This window comes from Hoplias malabaricus, chromosome 1 (genome assembly GCF_029633855.1).
Source record: "Hoplias malabaricus isolate fHopMal1 chromosome 1, fHopMal1.hap1, whole genome shotgun sequence".
In the NCBI taxonomy this organism is placed as follows: domain Eukaryota; kingdom Metazoa; phylum Chordata; class Actinopteri; order Characiformes; family Erythrinidae; genus Hoplias; species Hoplias malabaricus.
This window is the reverse complement of record NC_089800.1, coordinates 24,364,051-24,380,128: the sequence shown is the minus strand read 5'-3', so window position 1 is coordinate 24,380,128 and position 16,078 is coordinate 24,364,051. Positions and strand designations below refer to the sequence as shown.

Sequence of the window (16,078 nt, the reverse complement as noted above, 5' to 3'; positions counted from 1 at the left end):
CTACCGCCTCGAACTGTCCTACGGAACGGCTCCATCCAAACAGTCCGACAAAACCGAGAGGACGGGCTCAGTTTTGGGCTTCTCGGTAGCAGAAAGACGGGTGGATATTCCAGGAGTGTCGTCTGTTTCTCTGCGGCTGAGGTCTGTTAGTCTTAAAGGGCGAAAGAAGCAAAAATATCAGCTAAAACACCTGGCTAACTACCCCACAGACAATGGCCAAAGCACTGGCACAGAAACATCTACAACACTGGGGAAAGTGGCTCAGAAACTTCACAGGTCTAGTGCCGTGGTTTCTGAAATGAATACGGACACGTTAAACTGTCGTTTTGGTAAAAATACTGCTCGTCTACGGCTTCGTGACACGCTGTCATTGCAATTAACTTCGATTTCTGAACCTGGGAGAGTGTTGTGTGTCTGTTTTGCCTCTAAAACACAACACAGTTCAAGCTCTGTGAACCAAGCCATTTCCCTCCAGAGCTTCTCCATGTTAAAAACCTCTCTGCTGAACTTAACCGAATTTGTTTCTCTGCTTGTGCTGGAAAAACTCGGAGGTGTTTGGAAATGTCCTGTGGATGTAAGTGTAAACCGTTCAGTGCTGGGGCACATCCTGCATCATTGTTTTTGAAGACCCACGTGTGACAGAAATACAGGGATAATGTTAGGGGTTAATTTATGGCTTACTTAAGGGGATTTTTAGTACTATGTATAAGATATTTGTGCCATAGGACCCTCTCCTAAATTGTATTTTAAGAAGTGGTTTGCCCTTTAGACATTTATTTCACAATATGCACAAAAATACCTTGACACACAAATACAAACACTCTATAGTTTCAAAACTGACAAAAAACGCAATGATTTTTATTTAAATTTCACTTACTCTACAGCACAACATTTCCTTAAGCAGTGCTATTTTTTTTCCTCAAATTATTCGCTTTTTAATTGTAAGTGCAGTTAAACTAAAATCCAACAACTGCACTTTTGTAAAGGATTTATGAAGGGTCTATATATCTATTTTTGAGTGCACATATGGTTCTGTGCATGGTTAAAATATCACAAACATACAAATACACACTTAAGATTGATATTATCTTATTACCAATAAGAAAATGCAGCTTTCAAATGACGTAATTTATGTAACAACACTTTTTTCCAGAATCTACATAGTAATTCTTCCTGTGGCTGTGTTTGACTGGTGTTTTGCAGAATACTCAGCTGACTGGATGTGACAAGTGTCCCCCTGATAAAGAAAAAAAATAAGGATGTCATCAAGAGAAGCCGGGAAACTGGAACCTGAAATGGTCACTGCAACAACTCTGTTATCTTCTGTATAAAATATTGGGATTATTAAACACACCTTCTATTAAAATTAAACCAGGGGATAAATCAAACAGTTTATATGTGTTATGTAAAGCCTAGGGCTGGACAATAATTCAATATCAATATATATCACAATATAAAATGTTTCAATAACAATGATATGATTTTGAAACATTGGCTCAATATCTCATTATACATTATTTACAACATCTGTCATTGTCTGACGTACATTACAGGGCACTGTTGTCAGTTCAGCACTCAGTTTAAAGTTTAGCTTAATATTAATTTTGACAAACACAGTAGGTTTATGTTTGGCGGTGATGCCATGTTTCTTGATTTTCTTAAGTTTTTCAGTGAATTATATACTCTTTATATTGATTAGGAATTATATTGTATCTACAAAAATAAATATGCTATACATTTTGGCCATATTGTCCAGCCCTAACATCTCCTAAGAAATGTTCCTAAATTGTAGACTGCTCACATTACAACAGCTGTATGTGCACTAATGTCTACTGACAACAGAATCTTTAAAGAAGTTTCACAGAAAGGCTTTCTTATTTGTATGGTTTGTTGATTCCTTTCTTGCCATAGAGTTTGTAAAATATCAAAAAAGTGTAATTTTTTCCCCCCAACTTCCCTGCTTACCACAGTATTTGACTCTTAAGTGCTAATATTTATATTTTCATGCTTAAAATTTTGAAAACAGAATCTGTGTGTTTAATGTATTATTCAGGTTTTTGTCTGTGTCCAAGGGATTAGACTGTGGCACTTATTTTCAGTTTGTGTTACAGGTTTTACCAGCTTCAAGCTTGTGTCAATAATGCTCTTCCCTTAAGTTATTGTATATTGGTTAAGGTGACACGAAGTATAGAATACATGATGTGTTAATAGATTAAAAAAAAATGAACAGCAGCAGGTAGTGTTGCAGTCACACAGCTCCAGGGGCTTGGAGGTTGTGGGTTAGATTCCTGCTCTGGGTTACTGTCTGTGAGGAGTGTGGTGTGTTCTCCCTGTGTCTGCATGGGTTTCCTCCGGGTGACTGTCTGTGAGGAGTGTGCTGTTTTGTCCCTGTGTCCGTGTGGGTTTCCTCCGGGTGCTCTGGTTTCCTCCCACAGTCCAAAAACACATGTTGGTAGGTGGATTGGTGACTCAAAAGTGTCCATAGGTGTGTGTGTGTTGCCCTGTGAAGGACTGGCGCCCCCTCAGGATGTATTCCCGCCTTGCACCCAATGATTCCAGGTAGGCTCTGGACCCACCACGACCCTGAACTGGATAAGTGTTACAGACAATGAATGAATGAACTGGACATATATGCTTCTAAACGTTGTATTGTTTGGTTGAAAAATATGGGTATACAGGTTGGAGTGTGGTGAATTTGAGATAAATATAAAGCTAAGCATTTTATATATGTAAATACTTAAAAAGCAAAACATTGTACCTCAGACCTCCTGGATTATGACAAAAATATTACATACTATGCTGAGGGACATAATGAAAATGAAAACAACATAACCATGCAATAATCCATGCAATAAACAAAAAACCTTTGTAACTTTTTAAGACTACATAGTATCATTGCTTGAGCTGTGATGCAAAATAAATAAATAAATAAAACCCTCTCAGCTCTATGATTAGGGTTGTACCTATAAGAGTAACCTTTATCTAATGCTTAGCCGATTCTAATAAAAGTAACTGTTTTTTGAGAATCTTGTAAGTACCTACAACACAGATCATAAGATCATTTACAAAATACTAACCACTTCATTTGAATGGATCAAAGTTGAAAAATTGTCATTTATTTAAGCACTAAGACAGTAAGGACTATGTACAATACATCGAAAACCTTTAATCTCGAATTGTTTGTTGATTATGATGCTGTTATATTTATCGTAGGGTATAGTATAATTATGTTTTTTTTTCTCATTTCAGTGTTGTCATAAAGCTTATGTGGCTGCTGATATGAACTGTTAATATTTTTCAGTGTTACTAAGTTATAAAGGGACTGTTTAATCAGACTGTTGCTCAAAGTAATGATAAAGCTGTTGTATTGTGGCTGAATCAAACATTTCATTCAGTGTTAGCAGGTTATACAAAAGCTGTAATGTTTAGTGTTGTTACTGAGTATATCATTTTCAGTGATAAAGGTGCTGTAGTGTTTAAGAAGGCAGTTCAGTTAGACTCATTTTATTCACTGTGTGGTTGTGTGTAAAGTCTATGTCATTTTATTCAGTGTTAGCTGTAGTGTTTATATGGCTACGTTCATTGTTTAGCAGGTTATAAAGCTCATATTGTTAGCAGGCTGTTGTTGTATCCAGCTTTTAGCAGTTTGCAAAACTTGTTTTATTCAGTGTCTGTTTATACGAGTTGTAAAATACAGTGCTGTTTAATGGCGGGTCTCCTGTTGTGTTTTTCTGCTGTAAGAGGCGGGACTTCCTAAAAGGCACGTCATCCGGAAGTAAAGTCCACTCGCATTCTTGAGTGAAAGCTGGAGGAGAGCTATAATGTGAAGAAAAACTCACTTTTTTGTTGGTTTTAATGAGACGTTTTGTACAGTACCAGTCGTACTTATTTGTTTACTTCAACCAGGACTCTTTTTGACTGTGAAGAGAACGCTATGGAGGCGAATGTGAATGCTGAATGTGAATGTGGACGCTCCTCGTGTAAGTAGATGAGTTATATAGTTACGTTTACCTGATTTAAAAACAGTCTGGGGTTATAGGTGTTCACACACGATCCAGTGTGTAATTCGAAGGATCGCAGATGATAAATAAACCTCTCAGTATCTGTTTTTCGCTGCTGTGGTGATCTACAGGTTATTATCCTTTTGAATGTTACAACTTGCTGCTTATTAAACTGTAACCTTCACACAGTATATTATAACATTTGCAGCATTAACACATCGCAAGTAGTGTTTACTTTTGGTGATCTGTTACGAATAGCCAGGGCTCTTATGTACCTGCAGTCTGCTGTCTCTTCTGATCACTGTATACATTATTAAAAGTCATCTGTTTTTTCATTGCTGTGGTGAATGCCACAGATGTCTCTCATTATCTGCCTGTTTCACTTCCCATTTTAGTTGTGTTCACAGTGGTAGTGACTGGAACCAGATCTCAAGTGTTTAAATGCCCTAAATCAGAAACTCAACATTAATTTATTAAATTCAGAATATGTTTCTGGTGCATGAGAAAAGATGTTATGGTAGTTTGAGTGAAGGTATAGTCCTAAAAACTCATGGGATGTTCTCCACGATATCAGATTTACCACTATTTAAACATTACTTGCTGTATAACAAATAACAAATATTCTACAGTATGAAGAAAAGATATGTGAGATTAATGAAGGGTTTGTTATTGTGTCAAAGATCACAAAGATTGTTAGAGTGGCTAGTGATTTTATAGGAACAGTCAATATATTTTTATCTACATATGCAGGAAATTTGGGGTTAAAAGCTACGCTTTGACCTTTACAGTTTCCAGCCCTGTGACCACCTCAGGGAGATTTAGGATTACCAAATTAGAATTAGACTCTTCTCCACTCACCATCATCAAAACACTAATTTATGCTATAGGTTTTGAATAAATGTAATGCATCATTAATGTAAAGTTTTCAGGGACTTTTGAAATAAATGCTAAGGTGCAATGAAGCTGTTCTGATGGCTCATGTCAGTCTAACACCTTTCTAACCATCTTTATGGTGGTCTTTCCATTTAATATTATATCTCTCTATGTCCTTTACAGCAAACAAAATGTGGTTATTTTAATACTGATGTAATTTTAGTCTTTTTTCTTTTTCACAGTTTCTGCTGACATTTCCTCCTTGACCTTGGACTTTAGCTTGAAGACTAAGGACTCACAGCAGCACCTATGACCTTATTCTGGAATAAGGAATATGTCCTTCTTTGCCTTCCACCTTTATCACTACACTGCCCCAGTTGATGTCACCAATACAATTAAATAGTTTATTAAGTCAAGTATGTGATTGTATGATGATATGCACCTTCCAGACCTATGCCTAAGCTTTAGTGAAAACTTGCCCTAATCATCCTTTATCCCCTGCACTTTGTTCACTATTTCATATGTTAATGCTGCACTAAAATCCTGATCCTGTGGTTGCTCAGGTCCTGTTTTTTTTTGGCCATGCTCTGCAAGAAAAGTTCCTTCATTTTTTGTGGTGCTTTCTTGTTTGTTGCTTGGAATGCCATCCTCATATTTGCCCTCTTGGGACGGTCTCTCATTGGTAATCAGGGGGAGTCTGGAGACAAAGAAAATGGCAATATTATTAAGGAATTAATGCGGGTAATTAATTCATTCGAAACTGAACTTGAGTCCCAGAACAAAATTCTTCTCCAGATCCAAAGGCATAGGTCACTGTGGGAAGAACACAGAGGTGATGGAATGGCTGTGAAGAGTAAATCTGATGTTGAAGAGCCAGATCGAGTGGTCATTCCCATCTTGGTAATAGCCTGTAATAGGGTAACAGTGAAACGCTGCTTGGACAAACTCATCGAGTACCGTCCATCAGAGGAACTTTATCCAATTATTGTGAGCCAAGATTGTGGACACACAGAGACGGCTAATGCGATTGCCTCATATGGCAGTAAGCTGACCCATATTAAACAGCCCGATTTGTCAGATATCTCAGTGCCTGTAGAACATAGGAAGTTCCAGGGATACTACAAAATCTCAAGACATTACCACTGGGCTCTGAACCAGGTGTTCAACGTCTTCTCATATTCTTCTGTCATCATTGTGGAGGATGATTTAGAGGTACCTTTTTGTCTGTCTGTCTCTCTCTCTCTCTCTCTCTCTCTCTCTCTCTCTCTCTGTTATACAATGTAAAATTTAAATTAAGCTTTAGTAGTTTGAATAATGTTAATATTTCTTTAATTTGCTGTTCATAATGTTAAAAGTATGTAGCCTTGTATCTAAGTTAACTTCTTTTCCACTTTGGTCTTTCCAGGTGGCTCCTGACTTCTTTGAGTATTTTACAGCCCTCTACCCTATGTTGAAATCTGACCCAAGTCTGTGGTGTGTGTCTGCCTGGAATGACAATGGCAGGGAAGGATTTGTCGACCCTGGAAAACCAAGCCTTTTATATAGAACAGACTTTTTCCCAGGGCTTGGATGGATGCTCCTGAAGGAAACATGGCTTGAACTAGAACCAAAATGGCCAGCTTCGTTTTGGGACGACTGGATGCGCCATCCTGATCAACGCAAAGACAGGTCTTGCATTCGCCCTGAAATATCAAGAACTTTAACCTTTGGCCGTAGGGGTGTTAGTTTGGGTCAGTTTTATGACAAATACCTCCGTTTTATTAAACTCAATGCTGAATTTGTGCCTTTTACAAAAATGGATCTCTCTTATTTAGAGAAAAGGAAATATGAGGAGGCTTTTGAGAAAGAGGTTTACAGTGCTGCCATTGTGAGCATGGAAGACCTGAAAAGTGGGAAATTATCTGGGCCAGGCCCATTTAGAGTGCAGTACTCAAACCCTGAAAGTTTTAAAATACTGGCACGCAACCTTGGTGTCATGGATGACCTTAAGTCTGGAGTGCCACGGGCGGGGTTTCGGGGAGTTGTCAGCTTCTTTTATCGAGGAAGACGGATCTACATAACACCACCTGTTGGGTGGAAGCAGTATGATACAAGTTGGAGTTGAGAAAATGCATGCCTATCTCATGGGGAAAAATGTTCAAAATGAGAAAGAAAATTTTGATAAGGCTAAGGTTGACAAAGACATGACACCAAAGAATTTATTTTTTTTGGACTTCCATTCCTCAGGTCAATGTTACCACATCTAAGATGAATATATATATATATATATATATATATATATATATATATATATATATATATATATATATATATATATATGTATATATATATACACAGTGTTGAATATATAGATTGATTGGGGTTGTTTCACCAAGCTGCCATTCATAAATGTAATTTATTCTGATTTGTTATGAATAATTACCATGAAATGATCTGACACAATGCAAATGTTGTGTGTAAGAGATATAGAAAATTGTATTCACCTGTCACTTTTCCATCTAAATACTTTTTTAAGTGCCTTCAGACTTTAATTTTTTAATGATTATATGTGGAGTTCTAAATTTACATTTACATGGTGGTGGTTATTTCAAACAACTTGTGTAGCTTCTAAAATATATTTGTTGGGAAAGAGTAAAATGATCACAAAAAATGTCATTATTATAAAGCAATTTGGGGATTTCATATGTGGAGGAAATAAAGCAAACATTTTGTGAATATTTAACTCACAGCCTCTGTGCAATAAAAACTTTCCTGGATCTGTATAAAGTCCAGTTGAGAGGCAACATTTGTTTATTCTTGTTGTACGGGTTCTTTAAGTCTGGCATTATTACAAAATCAGTTCATGCTGTTTTACATGTTATGTAATCTGAACATGAAAATGCAGGAACCAAGATAAAAAAAAAAAGTCTTTAAAGGGAAATGAAACTCAAAAGTAGAACCTACAGGGTTGTAGACATCAGAAAATACTTACAATTAAAACATGTAAAACTATAACATGTCTCAGAGATTATACATCTAAATCAAATTAAATCAAATCAAATCAAATTTATTTGTATAGCGCCTTTTACAACTGACGTTGTCACAAAGCAGCTTCACAGTTTCAAAACAGAACATTTAAATCAAAGCCCAATGCAAGCAAGCCGAAGGCGACAGTGGCCTTAGTTGTATCAAGGCCTATAGTTGTATCAGAAAAATACAACTATAATATACGGGACATTACCATGACAAAAAGAAGTATGCATAATTGAAATTAGCTACAAGGATCTCTCTCACATTCTTTCGTAGCTTCTGTAACTGTTTCTTTGTGGCCAGGGTGGTGGTGAGGCCACAACTTACCTCAAATCATGGTGTACAAAGCAGGAACATGTACTGGACATGGCACCAGTCCATCACGACACTCATCCTTTTCAGCTGGTTTATACATGGTGTGCAGGAGTCCTGTGACCACAGGCTTTTAACAGACACCTATACGACACTGTTTTAGTGCATGAGTGGAACATTGTAGAGATATAATGGAGTGTGCAAAAGTCAGAGACCACACAGTATTTTACTTTCCCCTAAAAAAAATTAAAAATAAGCCATACAATACAGATGTCCCCAAAAATAATATAAAATCAAGCTTTTAGATATAAAATGATATATATATATATATTATATCAACAAAACACTGAGATCTCTCATCTCCCTCATTTTAATGCCAATGTCATCTGAAGTTTATTTGCTAAAGTGTGGTGGATGGAAACACGTTTTTATCTGGTGACATTTCATTACTGCGTTAAACATCTGTTTATGTTTTGTTCAGTTCAAACACATGACTTAATCTCATTAAGTATAGTAGAATTTTGTCAGTTTATGTTTTCAATTTAATAAAATATATTTTGATCTATACATCGCATTTAGGGGTACTTGACACTTGCAAGGCTAACAATTCTCAAGATTCCCTAAAATGTAATTAAAAAAAAAAAAATTACACAATTTTCCCGCCATACGGGGCGTGGCATTACATTGTGACGTTTCGCTGACGCGTGTGTCGAGTCATGGTTCTACAGAAGCCGAAGAAGCTCACGTAGCCTTTTCTGTTTACCTTCGGTTTACACCGCAACCGTTAGCCTAGTTTTGGAGAAAGAGAAGGCGAGAGAGACTTTAACAAAACACACGCCTTGTGGCATATCTTTACGAAGAAATGGGTTCAGACATCTCGTCAAATAATGCTTATTAAAAAGAAGATTGTTCGAGTCCGTTATTACCTCACTAGACCAGGGAGAGCTATCTAACAGTGGAAAATGAGGACAGAGTCAGAGCAGGCGGAATAAATGAGTTGATGTTAATTTAGACGTGAACAATAACCGCGACTAATTGTTTAACACAAGCGTAGTATTGTAGTAAATGTTAGATAATTAGTTCGTTGCCCACGCCCTCGTGTATTTCCATGGCAGCCTGTGGGGACCTAAGAGAGAGTCCGGTCGGCTCTGTGTGTTTATCTCTGGAGAAAAGAGTGGAAAATCAAGGGCATCCCCTCTGCGAAGTTGCGAAAAATGTTGTGTTTGAGTGTAAATACAGAGACGTCGACGGCCAATCTGCAATCGTTGGAGATAAAAAGGCATGTGCTGAGCTAGAACAACAACGAGAAGCAGAGACAGAGGTCAACAGGAAGAAAGCAGCTGATGAAGAGCTGGACCCTCGAATACAGGTACTATTTACATAAATACACTCGAAACTAACCCTATACTCAACCCACTACGATAATGTAGTATTCATAACAGCATTTGCGGACGTAAAATACTCTATTAAACGTATAGGGATGGTTTACAAGACAGGAATAATATCTAACCCTGGACTGTACAGAATATTGAATTGTGATATTTCCCATTGAAAGGAGGATATAATGCAGGCCAAAGCTTAATCCCTATCTGGGGAAATCCTAACCCTTAGACATTTAAAGGTGCTCTAGGCAACTTCACTAGCCTGCCTTTCTGTGTTATTGTAGTTCATCTAACAACCCAGCTGGTAAACTTCTAGGACAAAGACAGCCATTCTGTTTGAGAGAGTAGATGCTTTTACATTACAAATGTCATAAACATAAACACTACTGAGATCAGACACTTGTGTTGCGTGATTAGCACTGGATTACAAATGGGAATTTATACCTCTCTAGACAGATGTTTGGGACATTTTGTTGTACAACTGCTGAAGGGTCTCATATCACTGTGTACGCAATGGGTTTCTAAGGAAATTATACAAAAAATATTATTTTATATGAATGATTGGGTACTAATCATCTAAAATCAGTATCTGATTTATTGATGCCTTTAGAGGACTCTTTTTGACTGGAATTGTTCTCAATGCAGGAGGAGCTAGAGCACCTCAATGAAGCCAGTGAGGAGATAAACCAGCTTGAGCTGCAACTAGATGTAAGTCAGTAATCTTCATGTATCAGTCTGAAAAAGTCTGCACAATCACAGTTTTGGTGTTATGTTTTGAGATGTGCTGGAGGCTCTAAAATGGTGTGTTTATAAATATTTTACTATCGGATTTTAGTATTGTATTTTTAAGAATCTAATGTTTAAGCTCTTTTTTTCTTACTATTTATTGAAATGTTCTTTTATTCCTTTTGAGAGTTGATTCTTAAAAAAAAAAACGGTCAAGTGTGGCTCAAAATGTATACTTTTGACATGAGTACTGCTACTATTATATTTTCTATTTAGGAAGCAAGGTCGAGTTACAGAAAGATTCTTACAGATTCAGCCAGGAAGCTCAATGCACAGAGCTCTCAACTGGGAACCTGCATCGAGAAAGCGAGACCTTACTATGAGGCACGGAGATTAGCTAAAGAGGTACATGGTTTACTCAAAATAACTTGTATCAATAAGCCTGAAGTTAAACCACAAGAATTTAACCAACTTGATGAAAGACTGATTCCTTATTTATTAGTAGTTGATTTACAGGGGTCCTGTTGACCATATGAAGTTTCATAAGGCCATTTTCTTTTAATTTGACTCACTGAAAACTAATAGCATATAACTGCTCGTGTTGAAAACGGACACAATTTCTGAACGAGTGACTCCAGGTAGAGAATGAGCTTGTAGTGTCTGCCTGTCATGGATACTGGTGACGTGCTCGGACAGAACGTTACGTCATTCTCATAATCATTCATGAGCTACACACATGCTTTCTTCCACTCGACCACTCATATTCAAATGTGTTTTATATTGTAGAAGTCATCGTAATCTGATTATTTTTGTTATCAGTAGAGCCACTGATCATACCATAAAGCCATATTTATTAGTTGTAGAAGTTTACTTACCTTATGTGATGCAACAGAAACATTACAGCTGGTGAATTCCAACAAAATCTGAGTTTATGTAATTGGCACGGGGGCCGTCATAGTGACAGTATTAGTTTCAATGTTAGTGCTGTGTTGTGAATTTTATCTGATGATGTGTAAAAAAAAAAAAAAAAAAAAAAAACTCTCAGTAGCTTGTGGCCACACAGGCCAAGGCCTTTGCATTCACAATAGCTTGTGGCCAGAAGGAAGTGTCCATCCCTGTTGATTCTAACTAGCTAATGCCATGTCTCTTAATGCTTTGTGGTTTTGTTACGCACTCTCCAGGCCCAACAGGAGACGCAAAAGGCAGCTCTTAGCTATGAGAGGGCTGTTTCCATGCACACAGCTGCACGTGAAATGGTATATGTGGCAGAACAAGGCCTTACAGCAGATAGGACTCTGGATCAAACATGGCAAGAGATGCTGAATCACGCCACTGCAAAGGTATCTGCCCTATCAAGTATACAACACTTATGAGAGATACTGTGCTCAAAGTCCACAGTTAAACATGTTTCAGTTTTAACTTTGGACCTTTTTAATAGTGCGTGATTTGTTTTGTCATTTGCTTTTGTTTTGGGGTTATCATAGGTCCTCTGCTGGACATTTTGAAACTTGACACCCAGAATGGCTGAGTTTGTTCACGATTATTTGCATTTTGAAAGACTGTATTGTGTATGTGTTGATTGGAGAGGCACAAGTTGAATATCAGAGACAGTAAGATGATGCCTGGCTGTGTTTGTTTTCGTAAGGTGAACGAAGCAGAAGAGGAGCGACTGCGGAGTGAGCGAGAGCACATGCGCGTCACTCAGCTGTGTCAAGCGGCCGAGGCTCACGTGCAGACTCTGCAGAAGTCTCTCAAGAGGGCCATTATCAAGTCTAAGCCTTATTTTGAGCTTAAGGCTCAGCTCAATTACATACTGGAGGTCAGTGTGAATTCAAACTACACTATGACTGACACAGTTTTAAAAAAGGCATTGTGCAACATTTACTTGTAAAGCGTCTGTAATAGCATTTGGCTTCTTTTTTTCTCTCAGCGTGGTAAAACCTGTGCAAGTAAGTGTGTTAACCATGGGACCTGTGGTCAAATTAGAATCTAGCATATGGTCCCAGTTTTAATAAGCATTGTAGTCTTAAGATTATCTTCTCTGTTAGAAACTCTCTGTCCAAAGTGCTTTGTTTACTTTGATAATCCTTGTGCTTTCATTGTTTAAAGAAGTTTAGTACAAGAAAATAGGTGATTAGCCAGTTCATCTACCGCTCCCATTTTGGCTATAATGTAGTGTGACCTGTCTTCTCTTGTTTGTAGGAACACAAATGGAAGGTAACGCAGTTAGAAGAGCATGTGACAGAAGTTAAGAAGCGTTACTCAGTCACTCTACGATGCCTGGAAAGAATAAGCGAAGAGATCCATGCTCAGAGGGGAGAGGAGCATTCAGAGGAAGTGTCTAGAAAAGCCTTTGATGTGAGAAGTCCTCCTGTCGGAGCTGAGTCAGTCATTAATACAGGGACAGAAGAGGGACTTTACGGAGTCTGCGCCAAGTCCGATGATTGGGTGGATGGAAATGAGGGTGTAACTAAGACCATGGAGTGGGTGGAGAGACATAGGGAGTCTGGTTGGTGGAAGAAAGCGAAAGAGAGAACAACAGGTGGAGAGGTAGCTGGTTCAGATTCTGCCTCAGTTACCAGCTTTAAAACGATTGCCTCTGACTTGGAAAAGTGTGACTCTGTAGAGCACCTAGGCCATCTGAGTGACACGGTGAGTCTCTCGGGAGAAGATGAAGAGAAAGGAAAATCAAAGAATGGTGAGATTGGAAGACTGACAAACAAATTGGACAAAACGCTTGACATTTCAGAGAAGGAGAAGCAAGAGCAGTTTTGGAAACAGCACCAGAGAAGTGTCAGTTTGTGAGCGTTGATGCTCTGTACTAAGCTTGAAGGGTTTTCGGGTTTCAGTACTTTGGAAAGAAAGCGTTATGTCACAAATGCAGCATGACATTCACCAGACTCTAATTCCACTGCTTAGGTCTGTGTTGTGTAGACGTTTAGCAGAGTTTTCTCTCAAAGACTTTAGTGAAATAGCCCTTTATTCTAATTTAGACCGGTTTAATCAGTGTGTCCCAAAAGACACCAGAATAAGTCTAAAATGCCTTTATGGCTATTATTTTAGTATTTTACACCTGCAATAATAATAATAATATATATTCTGCATATTATGTTTTAAAATGGTTGCGAAATATTCATCTTGATCACTTTTCCACATTTAAGAATATTAGAATCCTCTACATATTGTGTTAATGTCAATGGGATGCATTTGAATCTATGCAGATTATGGAAATGGTCTAAAATAAGGTGATGGTCTTATAGCAGATAACAACTGATCTGAGATGGGCTCAAAGCCAACCCATGTGTAAAGAAATGTAACAAAGTGCATTGTTGTTGGTAGCAACAGCAAAACTTGAAAATTAATTAGTGCTGTCAACATTAATGCGTTAAAGCATGTGATTAATCTGGAAACTTTAACATTTTTTGTCATTTTACCAAATTTGGCCTCAGCTTCCTCCTTTAATCATTTAGTTCTATAGAGTCTAGTGGCGTATTAGCAGCTTTATTCTGTGATGTAAATACAGCGTTGCTACTGCGGATGTCAAATGCATGCCACACACACTCATCTGAACAATCATACTGACAGAACATAGAAAAATACCCTGAACCTAGCCCTAATTAGCTGTTAATTACTTTAATCTATAATTAATCATAGTCATAATTGCTGTTTATTACATTAATAGGTTTTTAAGCTACTGGTTTATATAAATACTTTAAACTACCCAGTTCAAAACTTCATCTTTTACTTTACATTTTATCACCAAAAGTATGTTCCAAAAAGGGAAAAGGATTGTAAAAATACAAATATGGAAAATTGTTAGATTTACTGATGGGGGTGGCACCCAAGTGACAATGCTGCTAAAAACCATTAATTAGCTGCCTCTGAACTCTACACATCCTTAACCCAGACAGTGTGTGTTGTGGGTTATGTCAAACTGATATTTAAAGAGTAATTAAAAGAAGACTCAGTAGCTGAGAGTGTTTTACAGCTGTTTCCTTTGGGGGGAAAAAAAAGCAGAATTCCAACAACAGTTTTGAAGGCAAAGGAAAGTTCATTGTAATTGTATATTGTCGATCCCCCCCCCCCATTATTTGGTTTACCCTGGTGTTCCAGAAAGCAGCGTGTCTCAGTTAGCCAGCTAAACTAAACCCAGAGTGGAGTAGGAATATTTCTCAGCTCTTTTACTATTGGACACATTTAGCTTGAGTAAGAGACCTGGCAAAACTGAGAAACCCTGATTTGTGAAATACCCCCAGGTCTTAAAAAGAAGGCTATTGATGCAGACTTCTTTTAACTGACAATAATATTGTAGCTTTTATGCTTTAAGTTCATATATGTGTGTTTACATACAATATATATTTTTTTGACAGCATGCGTTCATATGAATAAATCTTCAGCCTACACACGTTTCACATGGTCATCAATAAAGGTTCGGTACTAACATGTGACCATGTTTGTATCAGCGATTACTGCCTGTGTTATTGCTGGCTTCAGAACACTTGAAATATCAACATTTTTGGAACGATGTCTTATTTCGCTGTGTTTTGCTCAATTACAGACGTAACTGTTGAGTATTAGATTATTAACCTATATAGTTTACCTTTAAATCAATGGACTAATGTCAGTTACAGTGCAATCTGTTCAGCATGCATTAAATCACCAGCCCGTGTGCTTGTGTAGGGTTCTCATTAGGATGTAAACATAGTTTTGCTTGAATTATCATTTTATTCATGTGATCTTTCAGTGTAAGGCAGTGAATGCGTGTACTACTGATTGTTTCCTTTTGAGCTGGACTGAAAAACTGACAACTTAAAGATTTTATTTTATTTTTATTTTTTTGCGTGACGACAGCGTTTGAAGAAATAAAAGCTTTGTTCTATTTATATATAAATATTGTGATGTTATAAATCAACGTGCTTCTGAAAGTGCAATTTCTTTGTATTGATTATTTAAGCTTCTTATAGCTGTATATTTTGGAACTGATTCTCCTGTCTACTTTAGCTACATTTATGTCTATGTTTTGTAATGTATTCTTTAATCAAAATTTCTACATGTTTCAGTTTGATTACCTGTTCTCTAAAGTCATATAAAGTTGTTCTTAATGAAGATGTGCATGAAGGACACTAATGCAGTGTCTGATGGAACATTAAATCAATGGGTGTGTAAACTCGAAGCTGAATCGCAGCCTTTTTACTCTGTATTTGTTTTTCAAACTGCAAACTTGCAATGAAGCAAATGCATTCCACCTAGCAAAGGCATTGTTTAAGGTGTGCCTACGTATGCTGACCAAAGAATATCAAATATTTGACTGTACACATTAGTATAATGTGGGTATTGTCAGTGTTCATATGCTGAATAATTGCATTAACAATGAGAACATTCATTCATTCATTCATTCATTCATTGTCTGTAACCCTTATCCAGTTCAGGGTCGCAGTGGGTCCGGAGCCTACCTGGAATCATTGGGTGCAAGGCAGGAACACACCCTGGAGGGGGCGCCAGTCTTTCACAGGGCGACACATGCTCACACATTCACACTTTTGAGTCACCAATCCACCGACTCAGGTGTGTTTTTGGACCGTGGGAGGAATCCGGAGCACACCAACTCCTCACAGACAAGTCACCCAGAGCGGGACTTGAACCCACAACCTCTAGGACCCTGGAGCTGCACTACCTGCATTACATAAGCACACATTATTTTTATAATCAGTTATTAAAGTGTTTTAGATCCCTGGTACAGTGTTGCATGTGTGTGAAGTACAGTACTGTAATACT

General features: G+C 37.6%; 2 protein-coding genes across 2 annotated transcripts; both read left to right on the top strand.

The window, feature by feature from the left end:
- Positions 1-3,804: 3,804 nt before the first annotated feature.
- On the top strand, positions 3,805-7,143 carry mgat1a (alpha-1,3-mannosyl-glycoprotein 2-beta-N-acetylglucosaminyltransferase a). The gene is made up of 4 exons (XM_066678141.1): positions 3,805-3,823; positions 3,907-3,980; positions 5,117-6,086; positions 6,280-7,143. Exons 3-4 carry the CDS (start codon positions 5,457-5,459, stop codon positions 6,976-6,978), a joined length of 1,329 nt encoding a protein of 442 aa, XP_066534238.1. The 5' UTR covers positions 3,805-3,823; positions 3,907-3,980; positions 5,117-5,456; the 3' UTR covers positions 6,979-7,143.
- A 1,796-nt stretch (positions 7,144-8,939) lies between these two features.
- On the top strand, positions 8,940-15,472 carry sh3bp5la (SH3-binding domain protein 5-like, a). The gene is made up of 6 exons (XM_066660111.1): positions 8,940-9,564; positions 10,223-10,285; positions 10,580-10,708; positions 11,485-11,643; positions 11,949-12,122; positions 12,506-15,472. The coding sequence occupies exons 1-6, from the start codon at positions 9,304-9,306 to the stop codon at positions 13,106-13,108; spliced, it is 1,389 nt and encodes a 462-aa protein (XP_066516208.1). The 5' UTR covers positions 8,940-9,303; the 3' UTR covers positions 13,109-15,472.
- The last annotated feature ends 606 nt before the right edge of the window (positions 15,473-16,078 follow it).